General features: G+C 37.5%; 1 protein-coding gene across 1 annotated transcript; it reads left to right on the top strand.

Moving 5' to 3' along the window:
- Positions 1-1,146: 1,146 nt before the first annotated feature.
- On the top strand, positions 1,147-12,042 carry LOC128600665 (plasma kallikrein). The gene is made up of 15 exons (XM_053613309.1): positions 1,147-1,303; positions 1,539-1,689; positions 2,277-2,383; positions 2,558-2,720; positions 3,310-3,428; positions 3,522-3,681; positions 5,253-5,365; positions 5,457-5,616; positions 5,887-6,017; positions 7,972-8,146; positions 8,645-8,805; positions 8,946-9,041; positions 9,130-9,284; positions 10,438-10,594; positions 11,792-12,042. The coding sequence occupies exons 1-15, from the start codon at positions 1,246-1,248 to the stop codon at positions 11,794-11,796; spliced, it is 1,911 nt and encodes a 636-aa protein (XP_053469284.1). The 5' UTR covers positions 1,147-1,245; the 3' UTR covers positions 11,797-12,042.
- Positions 12,043-16,376: the final 4,334 nt, after the last annotated feature.

The following is a 16,376-nucleotide window of genomic DNA, read 5'->3' as shown; positions in this document are numbered from 1 at the left end:
ACCAGCATTAACATTCACCCAATACATGAAGAAACACGGCTCTAACCCATCCTCCTAATGCTAATTACTACAGCTTGCCTCATCCAAAACACTTGCTAAATGTCGTTAACGTTAACCCGCTCTCTGATTACATCATGGTGAACAGCTGTAATGCTACGCTAACGTTAACTTTCAAAAAGGGAACAGGAATGTCTAACATTACCGCGAGCTGTATGCTAAAGTAATGTTATCAACTCAGGTGAGCGTCTAGGTTAGCATCACTCATCAATACTGTGATTGGTGACAGCATCCAGCTAGCTAACCCTAACTCTCAGAACCTCAGATAAGATGCAGACCCAGAGAATTATAGAATAACCTCAGCCCATATTTCACTAGTAGTGTAACGCCAACACTGAGGAAGCAGTACATGATATTTACTTTTGAAGCCATTGTGATAGGTAAAGTTAAATATCACTTGCTGAGTTACTGTTGTCCAATGAATACGTTTTCGAGAGCTCCCTGTCTAAATATCACAAACTCGGCCGGGCATTTTCAGCAGCGTTAACTCTAAGTAGTGATGAACGCTAACTTACATGTGGTCATTTGATCGCCTCGCCTCAAAAACTGCTACCTCCACCTGAGGTGAATTCAAACAGTCCGCGCTGAGTAAATTTGACCCAAGGAGCTGGGCTGATGCGTCGGGTGGGGGAGGGGTGCATTGATTCAACTGTCAGTGAAAATGACCCAGCCATTAACCCAACGGTTGGGTTACACAAAACTACCCAAGACTGAGAAAATAATCGAATTAAATGACCCATAAGTCTCAACCCAGCGTTCGGGTAGAAAAAAATAACCCAGCATTTTTTTTTAGAGTGTGTAGAAATATATCCTTACACTATTATATACCTCGGGTCAGTAGCAACCCTAAACTTTTTACGATAAACGAATTATAAAACAGATATTATTTGACAATTTTATATTTGTTTCTTGTCATATTGTTGATGATAAATATATTGAGGAATACTAAGAAGATGGAGGTCTAATGTGAAAAAATGAACAAGGGGGAGGGTACTGCGTGTCGTCCTGGGTCACTAATGACCCAAGGTATGTGTTTACGGGTTAATTATTATTAGTTCATTGACTTCTGTTACCAAACAGTGAGTAGCGTACTTATTTTTGCATGGTACTTTGAACTCTGTATGAACACCAGCTTAACTGTGGCTCATTCTGTATAAAGCAGATGCAGTGAATGTATTTCAGGAGAAGATGGGAGTGTATTTGTTGATAGTGCTGTTGTCTGTTTTCCCAGAGTCCTTCAGTAAAGGTAGGTTTATTAGTAAAGGTTTATTAATTATATCAAACATTAGTCATTTAATACTGCAAAATACAAAAGTGATTTATCTTGAATATTGCGCATTGTTCAGGGCTCTAATGTTTTTTTAGTTTATGGAGCTGATGGGTTAAACTGGGCGGTACTTATTTTAACATGATAACTGCTGTATTATTATGTAATTACAAATAAATTGTGCAAATGTTCTGCATTGTTGGGTTTTCTGCAGTCCAAGAGCTGAAGGTGGATTTGGACTTTCCTGGACATGATGTTCTGCAGATTTACTCCCCCGACGCCCAGCACTGTCAGCTCGCCTGCACACAACACCATTCCTGTTTATTCTTCACATTTCTCCGGGCGGATTGGAGCAAAGACGACAGGTTAGACTATTTAATTTCACTAAATATCCAGTCGTTTTCAAACAGTCGTTATGAGCATGGCTCCAATTTATCTTTGAAAATGTATGAAGTTTCTACCTTTAAAAAAAAAAAAATGGAACAAGGTTGGACTGAAACCCATTGCAACACCTTGTATTAGGAGATCAATTCAGAACAGCCAGATAGAACTTCATACAGAAAAGCTTTTAGTATGTGTTTCGCCACTGTTCCAAAATCCACTTTCTACAGTAAATGTCTCACATGTTCCATAATGTAAATTGAGCTAAAAATGTAAATTTCAGTACTTCATAGTTTTGCAAGCTGGATGTCCAAACGCTGATGTACCGTGTCTTAGATACAGATAGAACTGTAAAGTATTAAGGTTACATTTTGTCTTTTGGATTACCAAAAGACAAAATGGAAGTAACTTTAGGATGACCTTCTATGAGCAACAGCTATCATGTAACATGTAATACATTAAAAATATCCTGCATGGTGTTAATGTGGGTTCTAAATTAAACCAGACAATGTAGTAATTGCTTCAGATTTATATGTAAATGTATTTGAGTCTCAAATACTTACCATTAAAGGAAATTTTACTGCTACCTGAAGCACACAGCCTCCGGAATGCCGTCTCTGGTTGTAGACATGAGGGGTGTGACGTCCGGCTTCTCACTCGGCTCAGAGTACAAAAAAAGCAAGTCTTAACATTTTTCTTAAAATTCTTCTCAACATTATTTTTGTACACAGAAGATCTTTTGTATTGTAAATCAGAGCTAACAAGGCCCCTACGTTACTTGTAAAATCTCATATGTGGCTTTAATACAAAGAATTTAAAAATCAAATCTTTTTTTTTTTTTTATCTCCTCAGATGCCTGTCTGTCATCTATATATCAGGACGTAGATTTCCCAGGATCAGACTATCTCAATTTGCCCTTAAATACTTCTGATGACTGTCAGAAAAAATGCACCAGTGATCCAGACTGCAAGTTTTTCTCTTTCGCAACAGAGAACTTTCCAGACGCAAACACCAGGTAAAGGAAAGTATTGTTTTAAAATCACTAGGCCATATTCAGAGCTGGTGACTTAAGTGCAAAACTTCTAAATTAAGTGGGGAATGTTACCCATATCTAAAATTGTGTTGCGCAGGCACATAGCTTGATGTTCTTTATTTATATTAACCAAAAGTTGAATTTCATATTGAATTTTATTGTTACAGCGAACAGTGCCATTCTGACCTTGGATTTTGTACAGCTTGTGTCCTGAGTGGTAGTGCCCTGAGATAATAATGTTATTTTGTTCATTATAAGGTAATGATTGCAACAAGTTTAGTCATAGTTAGTCAAAGAAAAGAAAAAGAAAAAGAAAAACGCTTATTGCAAACTGTTTAGAGAAAAAGGGCGAGGAGCCACTTGGGAGCTGAGTAAGCTTTTATTACTGAGCCAACTCCCTTTGTTGAAATTCCCATCAGTAAGCTACTGAGTGGATATTGTACAAGAGATTTTGATGGAGGTCAGAATCGGAAGTACTCTTAACTACATGCACTTAACGCAGCTCTGAAGAAGGCACACGGTTTGTATCCTGGTGCATTTTTACTAGTTAAAATTGCTGATGTCTGTGCAGGAAAAAATGCTTTCTAAAGTACAGCTGGACAGTTCCAATACCTCCAGAAATCCGTAACACACCTGGTGTTACATCAGGTTTTTCAGATTCGTTGTATAAGGCTAAGGGAACTGAAAAAGGTAAACAATATCTCTCATGGTATGTGCTGATATATAATTGTATAATTGTTGAAATTAATTTCGGAATTTTAGTAATCATCATCCTTTCTTTAGAATGTAATGAGGAGATCCTCATCGACAGAGATTACCCGGGAAATGACTTTGAGAATGTCCTTGCTGCTTCACCTCAGCACTGTCAGTTCCTGTGTAGCACACATCCCCGCTGCAACCATTTTTCATATTCATCTTCAAAATATTCTATAAGTAATACCTGGTAAGTGCCAAACCTAACTGCATCCAAACAGGCTTTACTCGTCCTTGTCAAATGTTACGGAACAGTCAATATGGTGCAAATAGTACATTAAAGCAAAAAGTAACGAAATAAGATTAAATTAAGGTAAAAAGAAAATGACTACTAACTGGTTAGGAGTTAATACATGAAGCTTGATCCCCATCATCTCTGCCTCTATTAGTGTGTCTGGCTCTATTGTTCTTCATCACTGATCACTCGGTCAACCTGTCCTCTACACCTCAGAATATTCATTTAAATTTGTGTGCTAAAATCTCACTTCGGTGCGATTTGACCAAGAGGGCCTTGGTCTTCTTTTTGTTCAAAACACACTGGATACATTTCCAGAGATTAAATAAGGAGTTAAGGAAGGAATCAAAGGTTTCGATACTACAGGAAAGGGTTTATTATTATTATTATTCCATCAATGTTAATGACAAGATCAGTGGATTTATTAGCTCATGACTTTGGACCATGTTTTAGGAAACTGGTTTTAAATTATAATTATACTGTGTGCATATCATTTATTATTCTGTATATGATTCTGTAAACACCATATGGTCTAGTGGGGGGAGTGAAAAGAATAAGGAAAGTATATGGGATCCAAGGATAGCATTTAAGTAATGAAAAGAAGAGGGAAAGGAAAAGGACTGATACCTTGAGTTCCAGAAGCTTTGTCAAATTTGTCTTTCCCAAAAGCAACAAAATGCCTGGTAGTTGGATAATATCTAAAAAAAGAATCAAATCTGTAACAGCAATGGCCTAAAGACAGCAAGTGATTGATTTCCATTATCAAAAGAAACAATGAGATCAAGAAGGGGAAGTCTTCAGAGTCTCATATGAGAGAAAGAAAATAATTTATGACAAATTAAAAATGCAAAGAGTGGCATTATTGCTCAGTAGTGTATAGAAGCCAGACTGGGGAATATACATTTAAGAATGAGTTATTATTATTAAATTATTATCATACGTGTATCAGACTTGGTAGTTTAGAGAAGCAACAACATCAGCTGTATTACACTGTTAAACAGAGCTGCGGAGTGGAGGTCTCTTCCAGATCCTGTTTACCTTTTTGTAAGTCACACTAGAATGGCTTATTGAAGCTATCACCTTTGGTATGTGTTGGCTCTTGGTGCCTCTGTCCCAGTCACTGAATTGACGACCATCGTTCATGATTTAATCATTGTCTGAGTCAAGCGTAAATATAATGGCTGATTGGTAAATATAATGCTGATTGGCTTACGGGCTGGAGAAACTCCAGGGTCTGAGGAGGGTTCCTACAACTGCTTACTTCCTACAGTCATCAACTGAGTGCTTTGTCTTCTCATGAAAGGACAGCCTCCTAAATATCTTTAAAACTATAAAGTATAACTCATTGTTTTAGACTTGATGACTGTAGTGCAAGACAGCATGTTCTGACCTGTAGACTGATGCTCCTGATGTTCTACCATAAAGAATCCTGCTGAAGCTTAACCCAAGTCTCCTGGGCTTCACTTCTGAGTTTCCAACAATTCCCTTTTATGTCCTAAATATTTTAAAACTGATTCTCCCGACAGGTACAATATGCGTTGCTTCCTGAAGTATAAGCAAGATGTAAGCCAGCTGGTGCCTGCTAAAGTAAAAGAAAGTTATTCTGGATTTCCAACAAAAAACTGCAAACTGTCAAACGGTTTGGTTTGATTTTTTTTCTACTTGAGCATGTAGGTCTACTTACTCTTTGCTCTGTGTCGTTTTGAAATGGATCCTTTTTTCTCCCTTAGTTTGGGCAACAACACGCTATGAAAATATCGACTTCTTTGGCTATGATAACCGTCATTTTATAACGGACACATCCGAAGCCTGTAGAGAAATGTGCACAGCAGACCCATACTGCCAATTTTACACTTATGCCCTAACATCTTTCCATGACAGAGACTACAGGTGAATATATAATATCTGTACTGTAATGTGATTAAAAAGCTCAGTTGAAAACAATAACCTAGTAGCTCAAGATCAAACTGAAAATCTTAATATAACCTACCAATTTAGGAAAAAAATGACTGATTTATCTACATTGGTGCTTGAAAGTTTGTGGATTTTCTATATATCTGCATGAATATGACCTAAACATCATCACCACAAACTTTCAAGTAACACTATATGTGCTGGTCTGTTTGTATACATGCATTTGAAGTATTTTCCTTATTCCAGGCATAGATGCTACGTGAAGCAGGTCATGATTTTGCCCAGACCTGAAAAGGTTGTGTATATGCGCGGTGTGCGATCTGGCTTCTCGCTGAGGAACTGTAATGCTGGTGAAGATGAATATACTGCCAACCTCGGTTTGTTGGTTTAAGGTGTACAAAAATGGATCAAATGATTTATACTAATTTTCTCATATTTTGACAGGAAATTACATAAAATACAAGTGACTTTGCAATATTTCCTTCTGCTGCAAATTATGCAAGTAATGGTTTTAGACATTTTACCAGTTGCAGAGTGGATGTATCGACTTTAGATGTAGTGATAGCTCAGAAATGAAGGGTTTGTGCGGTTTATCAGAAGAGTGTGGGTTCAAATCTCAGGACTGCCAGTGAGCTGTTTTGCTCGACTACATGGCTGAAATGTATTAAGGTGTCAATGAACTATTCCTAAATCTGTTTCTTTTTCTCCTTTACAATAAATACAATTAATGACCAATTCTGGCTGTAGTCCCTTTGCCAATGCCCCACCCCACTACAGAAATTTCCACAGTGAGATTTCCATGCCACATTCAGCCCAGGAAGGAGTTGTTAATTTGCTAATTCAATTCAATTCAGTTCAGTTCAGTTTATTTGTATAGCACTTTTAACAATGGACATTGTCCCACAGCAGCTTTACAGAAATATATCAATTCAGAATATAGATTTACCTTTGTATTAAACAAGGTAAAACATAGACGAGGCGAGCCATTATAGGGGCAACCAGAGAAGTTTATCAAATTTAAAATAGGCCTTTTTAATTAATATGATTTGGGCAGAAAATGCAGCTTGTGTTATGTGCCGTTGTACACTGCAGGTCTGTCTGTGGCGCTTCAGGACTAAAACCCCCATAATGATGTATGGAAACAATTCCATCCTACCACTGCATACAAATAAAAGAATTTGTCTGGCTGGTGAAAGGACTGGCAACATGATGTGTTCTTCGTGCACAATCTGAAATCATATTTACATTTAGTGAAATTCCCTAGAAATTATCTTAAAATTCCGAAAGGAGATTAATCAATATTAGAGAACAATATTACATAATCTTAAAGCCCCTCTAAAGGATGAGGTCTAGATACAGGTACAGAATGTAACGTGGGAATCAGTTCACACACAGAAATGATTTTGACTCGCTACTTATAATAAAATATATAAATATAATAAAAGTATGTATTCGTGAGCATTAACAAACATATATTAAAAAATAAACACAAATGAACAACAGTGTTGCTTTGGTGGCAATTACAGCTTTACTGGAAAAACATTACATATTAGCAAGTGAAAATATTTTGAATACTTTCAAATTTATCTCCAAATATAACGTTATTAAACCTATTTCTACACATTTGTTCTAATTTCAAACTCTAAATTGTTTTATTCTATTAATAATCCTTTTCTAATTTGACACATTTATTTATAACAATAAGCTAAATTCTCTCACTTTAAATTTAGGTATTAAATGTAAATCTAATTAAATTTACACTTATTTTGTATTCATGCATCATAAATATATAAATCATAAATTTTAGAACTTTATGAAAACAATCTAACCAAACCAAGTCATCTTTCCTCCCTCATCACTTTTGGGGTCAGCTTCCTGTTTGCTGCTGAATACACCCCCTTATATGATGTCACATGAATTATATCGTTATTTCTATTCATTGGTTCCACTTCAAGGACTAAGTATCAAAGGTTTTGACTTTCACTTTTTAGGCCAGAAAAATAAAAATGTCTAAGTTTAACTGTCTCAATTTACTTCATTTCCCAATATACCTGAATTCACATTATTTATTTATTTGCCTTTACGGCATTTGGCAGACACCCTAATCCAGAGTGACCTACATTTATCCCATTTATACAGCTGAGCAGCTGAGGGTTAAGGGCCTTTTTCAAGGGTCTAACAGTGGTAGTGCTGGGATTTGAACTCATGACCTTCTGATCGGTAGTCCGACATCTTAACCTTAACATTTAAAGTCAAAGACACATACAAAAAAGGCGAGAAGTTGATTAAATTGTATTTGTTTATGTGTGTGTTTGTTTGTTTGTTTTGAAGGGACTGCAAACTGTGGAAAGTCTGATGATAATAAGGCTAGGATTTTCGGAGGATCTGATGCCTCAGCAGGTAACTGGCCCTGGCAGGTTAGCCTGCAAAGGAGAAAAAAACACATCTGTGGTGGTTCCATCATTGCCAACAGATGGATCCTGACTGCAGCACACTGTCTAGCTCAGTAAGTACTCAGACATTCCTGATTCCACATTCCACGCAAACTGTCTTACAGTTATTTTACAGTTAAAAATCAAAATGCAAATCTGAAACCTCCAAATTCAGAACACTGAATCATAACTATAAACATTAGAGTCCAGCATATCACCTGATTATTGAAATGTCTCCTCGCAGAACCGATTGATATTTTACTGTACTGCTCCATTTTAAATACGCTATACTGTATGACTGTTACAAGCACCTGTGTGTTCAGTTAGTTATAGTCTTTATTTGACTTAGATGCAGCTGAAACTATGTTTTCACTGATATTGGAAAATTAGACCCTTATTTCAATCTAAACAAAACAGGTTATATAACACTTCAGGTTATTTATGTCATAATGGGTTATTTGTGTCAGGTGTGAATAAGTGTTATGAATTCAATACTATACGACATACATTACGGTAATGTAGACAAGTTGTAATAATTACTATGATTTAATTTTTTTTAAAATAAAATTTAGGCCATACGCACAGTTTTCTGTTCGGGTTGGACTAACTAAGCTATCAGAAGCTGGTACGGAGTATGAGTGGGAAAACATCATTATACATCCTAACTACAGTACAAGCAGTTTTCAAAATGATATCGCCCTGATAAAACTCAAGAAAACCGTCACATTCAATAGTAAGTGCTTTTAATATATTGTGTATAATATACTGTAATAATATTCTTCAGAACCATTCAGTCATCATTTGGTGTATGATTATGATAATAATTCTAAGACATAATAATATAAATAATCCTGATTTACCTGCAATTACCAGATATTGTACGTCCAGTCTGTCTGATGGAGGCAGGAAAGGAAGCCAGATTTCTTGAGGAAAAATGCACTGTGACTGGATGGGGAAGGCTTAATTCAGGTAGTGTACACTTTCAGGCAGTGTACACTTGAGTACAGTGTACTTTTGAATGTGCATGGCTCTGTCCTTACTGTCCTGTATGCTGTAGGTTCATTCCCAGATATACTGCAGGAAGCCCAGGTTCCTCTCATGAGTTCGGAGGTGTGTGCAAAAGTGCTGTCAAAAGAAGATTTGGAGCCTTATAAAGTTCTTTCCTCTAATTTGTGTGCTGGATATCCTGAGGGTAAAATAGACACCTGTGATGTAAGTTCTGTCTTAGGTACACACTACAGTATATTTGAGACTTGTTTTTGGGCCTTAAATTCTTATCTTGCCTTTGCTCACATTTGTGCATTAGGCAATCACTTTTTTGTTCAAAATACATTTAAACTGTGATGTTGAGGTGTAAAAGCCTTTCCTAACAGCCCAACAGGGTCAATTTGGTGATGCCAGGATTTGAACTTACAACCTTCTCCATCAGTAGCCCGTAGTCACTGCTGTCCTTGGACTTTGTATTAATTTATCTCCAGTAACAATTTTCTCCTGGTCAGAGTTGCGGTGGTTGCTGCGCATGAGGTGGGAATACACCCTGGATCACGGGGCACCATGCATACACACGTTCACGTACTCATTCACACCTTAGGGTAATTTAGGCCCTGTTCACACTAGTGTGTTTTCATTTTAAAACGCATAACTTGTGCTACAGTTATGCCTGTCGTCTACACTACCGCGACGTTTTCGACCCTTGAAAACAGAGACTTGAAGAAAACGAAGGCATGGCTGCCCATATTCGCTCCCTGACTGGGTCTTCTGGATCATTGCGTATCCTTCCCTGAGTAGCCTGTCAACCTACTGCCTTGTTTTTGGCATGTGGGAGGAAAACCTAAAGGACCCACACAGACAGGGAGAGAAAACAAACTCCACACAGACATTAACCCAAGCTCAGAATCAAACCAAGGACCCTGGAACTGTGAGGTGGCAATGCTAACTACTGCCGCCAACCTTGGATTTTATCCTATTACAGTTTTGCAGTATGGAATGAAAATGCATTAATGACACAGTTTATGCAGTGAATTTAAAATGAAATGTTGCAGACAACCTGTAGATTACCCATAGTTTATTAGACCTATGCCTATTTGAACAAGCTAATGATAACCAGCAACTATTAACAACTGCTTAATAGCTTGTTATAATGTTACTAGATTTTATTTACTGCTGTGCATATACCCCAATAGCAATATTTTTTCCTAACAAGCTCTTTGAATCTACATACATTTAATAATAACAAATGTATTTTATACTTCCATGTTGTAACAAAATGGAATGTGGGGGGAAAATAAGAGGTTACAGACTTTTTACAGCTCCAGTATTTTGTGGTAAGCATAACTGCTGCTCGGTTATTTTCTCTGATTGGCAGGGGGATTCTGGAGGTCCGCTGGTGTGTAAAGATGGGAGCACCTGGTATCTAACAGGACTAACCAGCTGGGGATTGGACTGTGCACAGCCAAATATCCCTGGAGTGTACACTCGTGTTTCCTACTATATACCCTGGATTAGGAGTGTGATAGCAAATGGTAAGGGACAGCTTAATCCAAAAAAGATTCAATATTAACCGTATCATATGCCTATGCCAGTGGTTCCAACAAGTGCAGTTTAGCCGTAGTCTTTATTATTCGTGACTCCTTGCTACAGTGATAAGGGATACACTACGTTCAGCTAAAGTAGTGGTCAGACCGTGTAGTGATCATACCTATGGAAAAGCAAATACACTGAAGGGAAAAGGATGTGGGACATGAAAGATGTGCATTTGCTTCTGGTAGCAGTTACATTCTCTTCGTGCCAACTTTATCTAGGTGTACTTTGAGCTGTGAAATATCAATTCTTTAGAGCCAGTTCTCAGTCCAGTGGGTGGGTGGAATTGTAGCCACTTTGTATGGTAAATAAAAAGGAGGAACTCTTATGCTGTGTTCAACCTGGAACTTAGAATAACTTCGTTTTCAATCTCCTTGTGTTCAAGCTACAAAGTGTATAAAAAATAAAAATAAAAATAAAAAAACATGGACACCGTTTGTTAGCAACAATGTAGTCAGATAACAGTGATGAATTATGTATATTTACCTTTTCAAAACAGCTAGTTTTATAGTCAGTGTTATAGATTTAACAAGTGAAAAATGTCTGTATGTTGATTGATCCAAAGCAAATACTAATATATACAGCATAACTCATTTAAAAGTATAGAAGTGCTTCTTCGTTTACTGTGAGCAGCCATGTTGATTTGACATCGCACGCTGAACTCCGAGTAGAAATACCAAGATGATGATGATGTTGTTGTTGTTGTTGTTGTTGTTGTTAGCCAAGGTCAGTAATTCTGAATTATAGTCAAATGCAGCATTAGTTATTAAGTAGTGCTCACACCTGACCTTTGCCTAGCTATTTTCTTACTGTTGCTTGGCACACAACAGCAAAAAAAGAACAACAACAACAACAACAAAAAAAAAGAACATCAACTCCAAACCACTAGAGGGAGTGATAAGAGGGAGTGAGCCATGCCATCACATCATGGAAATATACAAATATAAAAGTACATTTTGAATGTAACTAAATTTAACTAAATGAGTTTAAAATAAAACTACATTTGTATATAGATATAATAATTATAGAAAATTCCATTTTTTTTTGTTATTTTATTTATTTTGTAAGAGCACAAATGAATGAGACATTAATGTAAGATAAATTATAATGCTAAACAATATGGTTTGATGTTTATACAGCTTAAGCACTGGGCAGCTCATATGACTGGAAGGTCCTAAACAATTGGAAAATATGGACCCTTGATGAGAAGGCAGGTCATCCATCTTCACCGAGGAACAACAGACTCTTGCCTGACATACTTGCCGAGATAGATGCATCATTAAAACATTTCTTGCCAAACCTTCATCAGAATAACAATCTGACAAGGACAATTTTGGCATTGTTGACATTGTTATTTTTCAATTATTTGAAACAATAAAAAAAAATTGGGAATTCAGTGTTTGGTGATGCAGTTAACAATATTCTCCATTATACCACAGATGGCTTACTAACTCATGATATAAACCATGAGGCCAAGGGTAACTCAACATGATACTACCACCCCCATGCTTCACTGTGGGGATTGTGTTCTGATATATAGTCCCAATAAAGTCACAAAATGTGGAGAAGCTCAAGGGGTAAAGATAATATTAATATTTCTTATTATAAGTGTGCAACAACTACTGGCCCTCTTTTAGTCAATACTTAGTGCTGCCGCCCTTTGCCAAGATAACAGCTCTGAGTCTTCTCCTATAACGCCTGATGAGGTTGGAGAATACATGGCGAGGGATCTGAGACCGTTCCTCCATACAGAACCTCTCCAGATCCTTCACATTTCGAGGTCCACGCTGGTGGACTCTCCTCTTCAGTTCACCCCACAGGTTTTCCATGGGTTTGTTTTTGGATGAGAGTGGAGGCTTTTTTCTTGAAACCCTTCCAAACAACTTGTGTTGATGTAGGTGACTACAGATTGTAGTTCTGGAGACTTTCTGACCCCAAGACACAACTAACTTCTGCAGTTCTCCAGCTGTGATCCTTGGAGATTTTTGGCCACTCGAACCATCCTCTTCACAGTGCGTTGAGACGATATAGACATGTGTCCAATTCCAGGTTAATTCATAACATTTCCAGTTCACTGGAAACTCTTAATTATTGCCCTCATGGTTAAAATGAGCATTTTAAATGCGTTTGCTACAACCCCAATTCCAAAAAAAGTTGGGACGCTGTATAAAATGTAAATAAAAACAGAATGCAATGATTTTTAAATCGCATAAACACATATGTTATTCACAATAGAACATAGAAACCATGTCAAATGTTTAAACTGAGGAAATTTACCATTTTAAGAAAAAAATAAGGTAATTTTGAATTTGATGGCCACAACACATCTCAAAAAAGTTGGGACAGGACAACAAAAGGCTGGAAAAGTAAATGTTGCTTTTACAGAATGCCGGAACGTTGTGCAGCATTTGGCTGCACCAACCATTGTAAAAAGGGAAACAAAGTTTCTTTTCATAGATAAGTAAATTGTAACCCAAATTGAAGTTGTAGTAATATCACGCTAGCCTGGTGACAAAAGTGTTGTTTGACTTATAATGGCAGTGACATTTAATGATAGTTAAAACTTGAAAGGTAACCAGGCCATAATAATGAAGTCTTTGCATACATGTAGATTTAATTATCTAGTTATTATCAGTGTTAAATTAATATTAATAACAACAGTCAAAGGGGTCACAGTGTTTTGAATAATTTATGTCAGAGTAATATCCTAATCTTTCCCAGTGTCATCACAAGATAAACCAGTCTTTATATTCATTCATTAATGTACCATTGTACCAATAGCTCAATGTGAATGTATACAGTGAATTCAATTGTTAATGTATACAGTGAATCTCCATCTTTTAACTTTCTGGGTGGCTCATGGAATAGCGCTCTTAGTGGTGAGTCATGGAATTGTCAGCTGAGTAGATTATCCACTTAGTAGTGCTCTTAGTGGTGAATTATAAAATCGCTGAATTGTAAAATTGCGACTCTACCATTACGGCACGCTGCGTTGTTCCGTTTCACTGCCGACCAGCTGAGTGGATTATCCTCAGATAAAGTTCCCAGTGGTGAGTTGTAAAATTCTCCAGTAAATGGTCCACCCACTATTAACAGTTTGGCTCTGGAAAGAAAAAAGAAATAAACCTGATCCTGCAGGACCCGTGTTTGTACGGGCAATGTCTGAGCCCTCTAGAAGCTAGAGACGGGCATCAGCTCTGTTTTCATTGTCTCAGTGTTGATCATCTGAAAGAAGAAGATATTGGAAAGCATAGAATGCTCAGTAATGCCAATGCTGTCTCGGTAAGTTTGCTTAGTGGATCTAGTCCTAGTTGGGAGTCAGCCCAGAAAGGCTGCTAGCTGTACTACATTTGTTGAAAAGAAATGGAATGTTTGTTATGAGCATGTTGTTAATAAGAGTCCTGGGATGAGTACAGGAAAGTCTTTATGATTACAGCAGCAGTTCTTAGGAGGTACAAGTTTTTACACAGTATTCACATTTGTGCCATGAAAACCTACTTTAGTGTCACACTAAGAGTGCATCACATGAACAACACGGCATATCGAAACACATTCACTTATTCCCTCAAAGACTTGAGAATGTTGGTTATTTTTTCCCCTCAAACAATTAAGCACTGCATGATGCGAGTGTTGACAGTGAGTCCTGTATAACAAACAGTACCACTACATGGTATTCCCTCAAGAAGCGCAATTAAACTGTTGGTCTGAGCATCAAAGAGCAACACATTAGAGTGATTTGAAGTGATCCTTTTGAATGCATGAAAGGATGCATGCTTTTGGTTTTGGGGTTATTGTTTGTTTGAGAATGTTTTTTTTTTCGAGTTTAGATTTCAAAAGGAGCATGCTTGCACATATAAGATGTCAGTGTGTGTGCATGTGCGTGTGTGTTTGTTCTCAGCTGTGGTGGGACTTTGTGTCTGTAAGGGCTGAAGCACGGATTTACAAGGCAGCACGCGGGGCTGGACAAGTGGCATGCTGGATGTGGGCAGGAGAGTGTGTGCTTGTGTGTTTATGTTGCATTATTTTAGACTCCCTCTCGTGTGTGTGTGTGTGTGTGTGTGTATGAGCGTCTCCTCTGGCCTGACATTCTTTTGGCCACAGCAGAGTCAGTGCTGCCACCACAGCTTCCAGCTTGGGCCACCGCAGTCACACAAGGCCAGCTTTCCCACGGGGAGGGGTGCAGGCCGGAGACTTCAGATGGAGCAATGGAGTGGCAGTGAATCACAGAGAACACACAAGGATGCCATGCAGCATCTAGCAAACAAAGACTGTTGCATCTGAACATATTTAAATATCCAATCGGACATACTTTTATACTAACAAATATTAAATCTCAACAAAAGTCGATTTTAGCTAATGGTCTAAAGATGTGCATAATGGTAACGAAATAAATTGCTTAACAGTTCACATTTCACATGTGGTTATCCAAATGTACAGCAGCATCTTTAACATCTTTAACTAAATCTTTCACAAGCAGAGCTGCCACGTCTGGATGTGTGCTTGAAGAAAGGATCAGATTCAAAGTATGTAACAGCCCAGGGTGTCATTTCTTTCAGAGAAACATTTGCCTTCTGGATTTAATACAATATATTTATTTTGTACATATGCTATGGAAAAAATTCATGTTAGAATAATTTGAACAGGCAGGAATGTCATGCAAATGGTTCATTGTATGTTGTCAATCTGTAAAGCCAAAATCATATGGTTGGCGGTTCGATTCCCGGCCCATGTGACTCCACATGCCGAAGTGTCCCTGGGCAAGACGGTGAACCCCAAGTTGCTCCCGATGGCGAGCTAGCGCCTTGCATGGCAGCTCTGCTACCATTGGTGTGTGTGTGTGTGTGTGTGTGTGTGTGTGAATGGGTGAATGAGAACCAGTGTAAAGCACTTTGGAACCACTAAGGTTAAAAAAGCACTATATAATGCAGACCAGACCATGATGGATGACCTGCCTCCTCATCAAGGGCCCATATTTTCCAATTGTTTGGAACCTTCCAGTCATATGAGCTGCTAAATGCTTAATCTGTATGAACGTTAAACCATATTGTTTTGCATTATCGTTTATCTTTCATTAAAGTCTCATTCATTCGTGCTCTTGCAAAATAAAATAAAAAGTAGCATTTTCTGTAAATATTATATCTAAATACAAATGCAGCTTTATATTAAACTAATTGAGTTACATGTAAAATCTACTTTTACATTTTGACTGTTTCCATAATGGAAAGACATGGCTTACTCCCTCTTAAATATTGTAAATATTTAAGTGAGGAAGTAAATAAACAAATAAATTTATATTTTTTTCAACAGGTTATACAATTATCATGACTAATATGTTGCATATATTTACGATCCATATGTACAAAATAAGCATGAGGTCAGTTCAAATAATGTACAGTTGTTTATAATTAAATCATTTTCGAGATACACGTGTAACATCTAGGCAGGATTCTTCTCCACACCACTGGAGGGTGCCCTCTCCTGAATTTCACTTAAATTCCTGATTCAATTTTGACCCTGCCCTGACACATGACTGCTTCTTGGTTTCTGTCTTCTATCATCTGATGTGTTCGTTGTCACTATTGATTTTTCTGGTTTAGACTCTTTTATGTGTGTTCAGTGGTATTTATATAAAGCATCTTAGCAGGGGTGTAACACAGTGCCACTCTCTGCATCTGCACTGAAGAAAAGTGATTCAGCAAGAATTTTATGCAGAGTTAATGAAAT

The sequence above is a fragment of the Ictalurus furcatus genome, chromosome 24 (assembly GCF_023375685.1).
Source record: "Ictalurus furcatus strain D&B chromosome 24, Billie_1.0, whole genome shotgun sequence".
Lineage (NCBI taxonomy): Eukaryota > Metazoa > Chordata > Actinopteri > Siluriformes > Ictaluridae > Ictalurus > Ictalurus furcatus.
The sequence above is the reverse complement of the archived record's forward strand: the minus strand, read 5'-3'. Positions and strand labels throughout refer to the sequence as shown.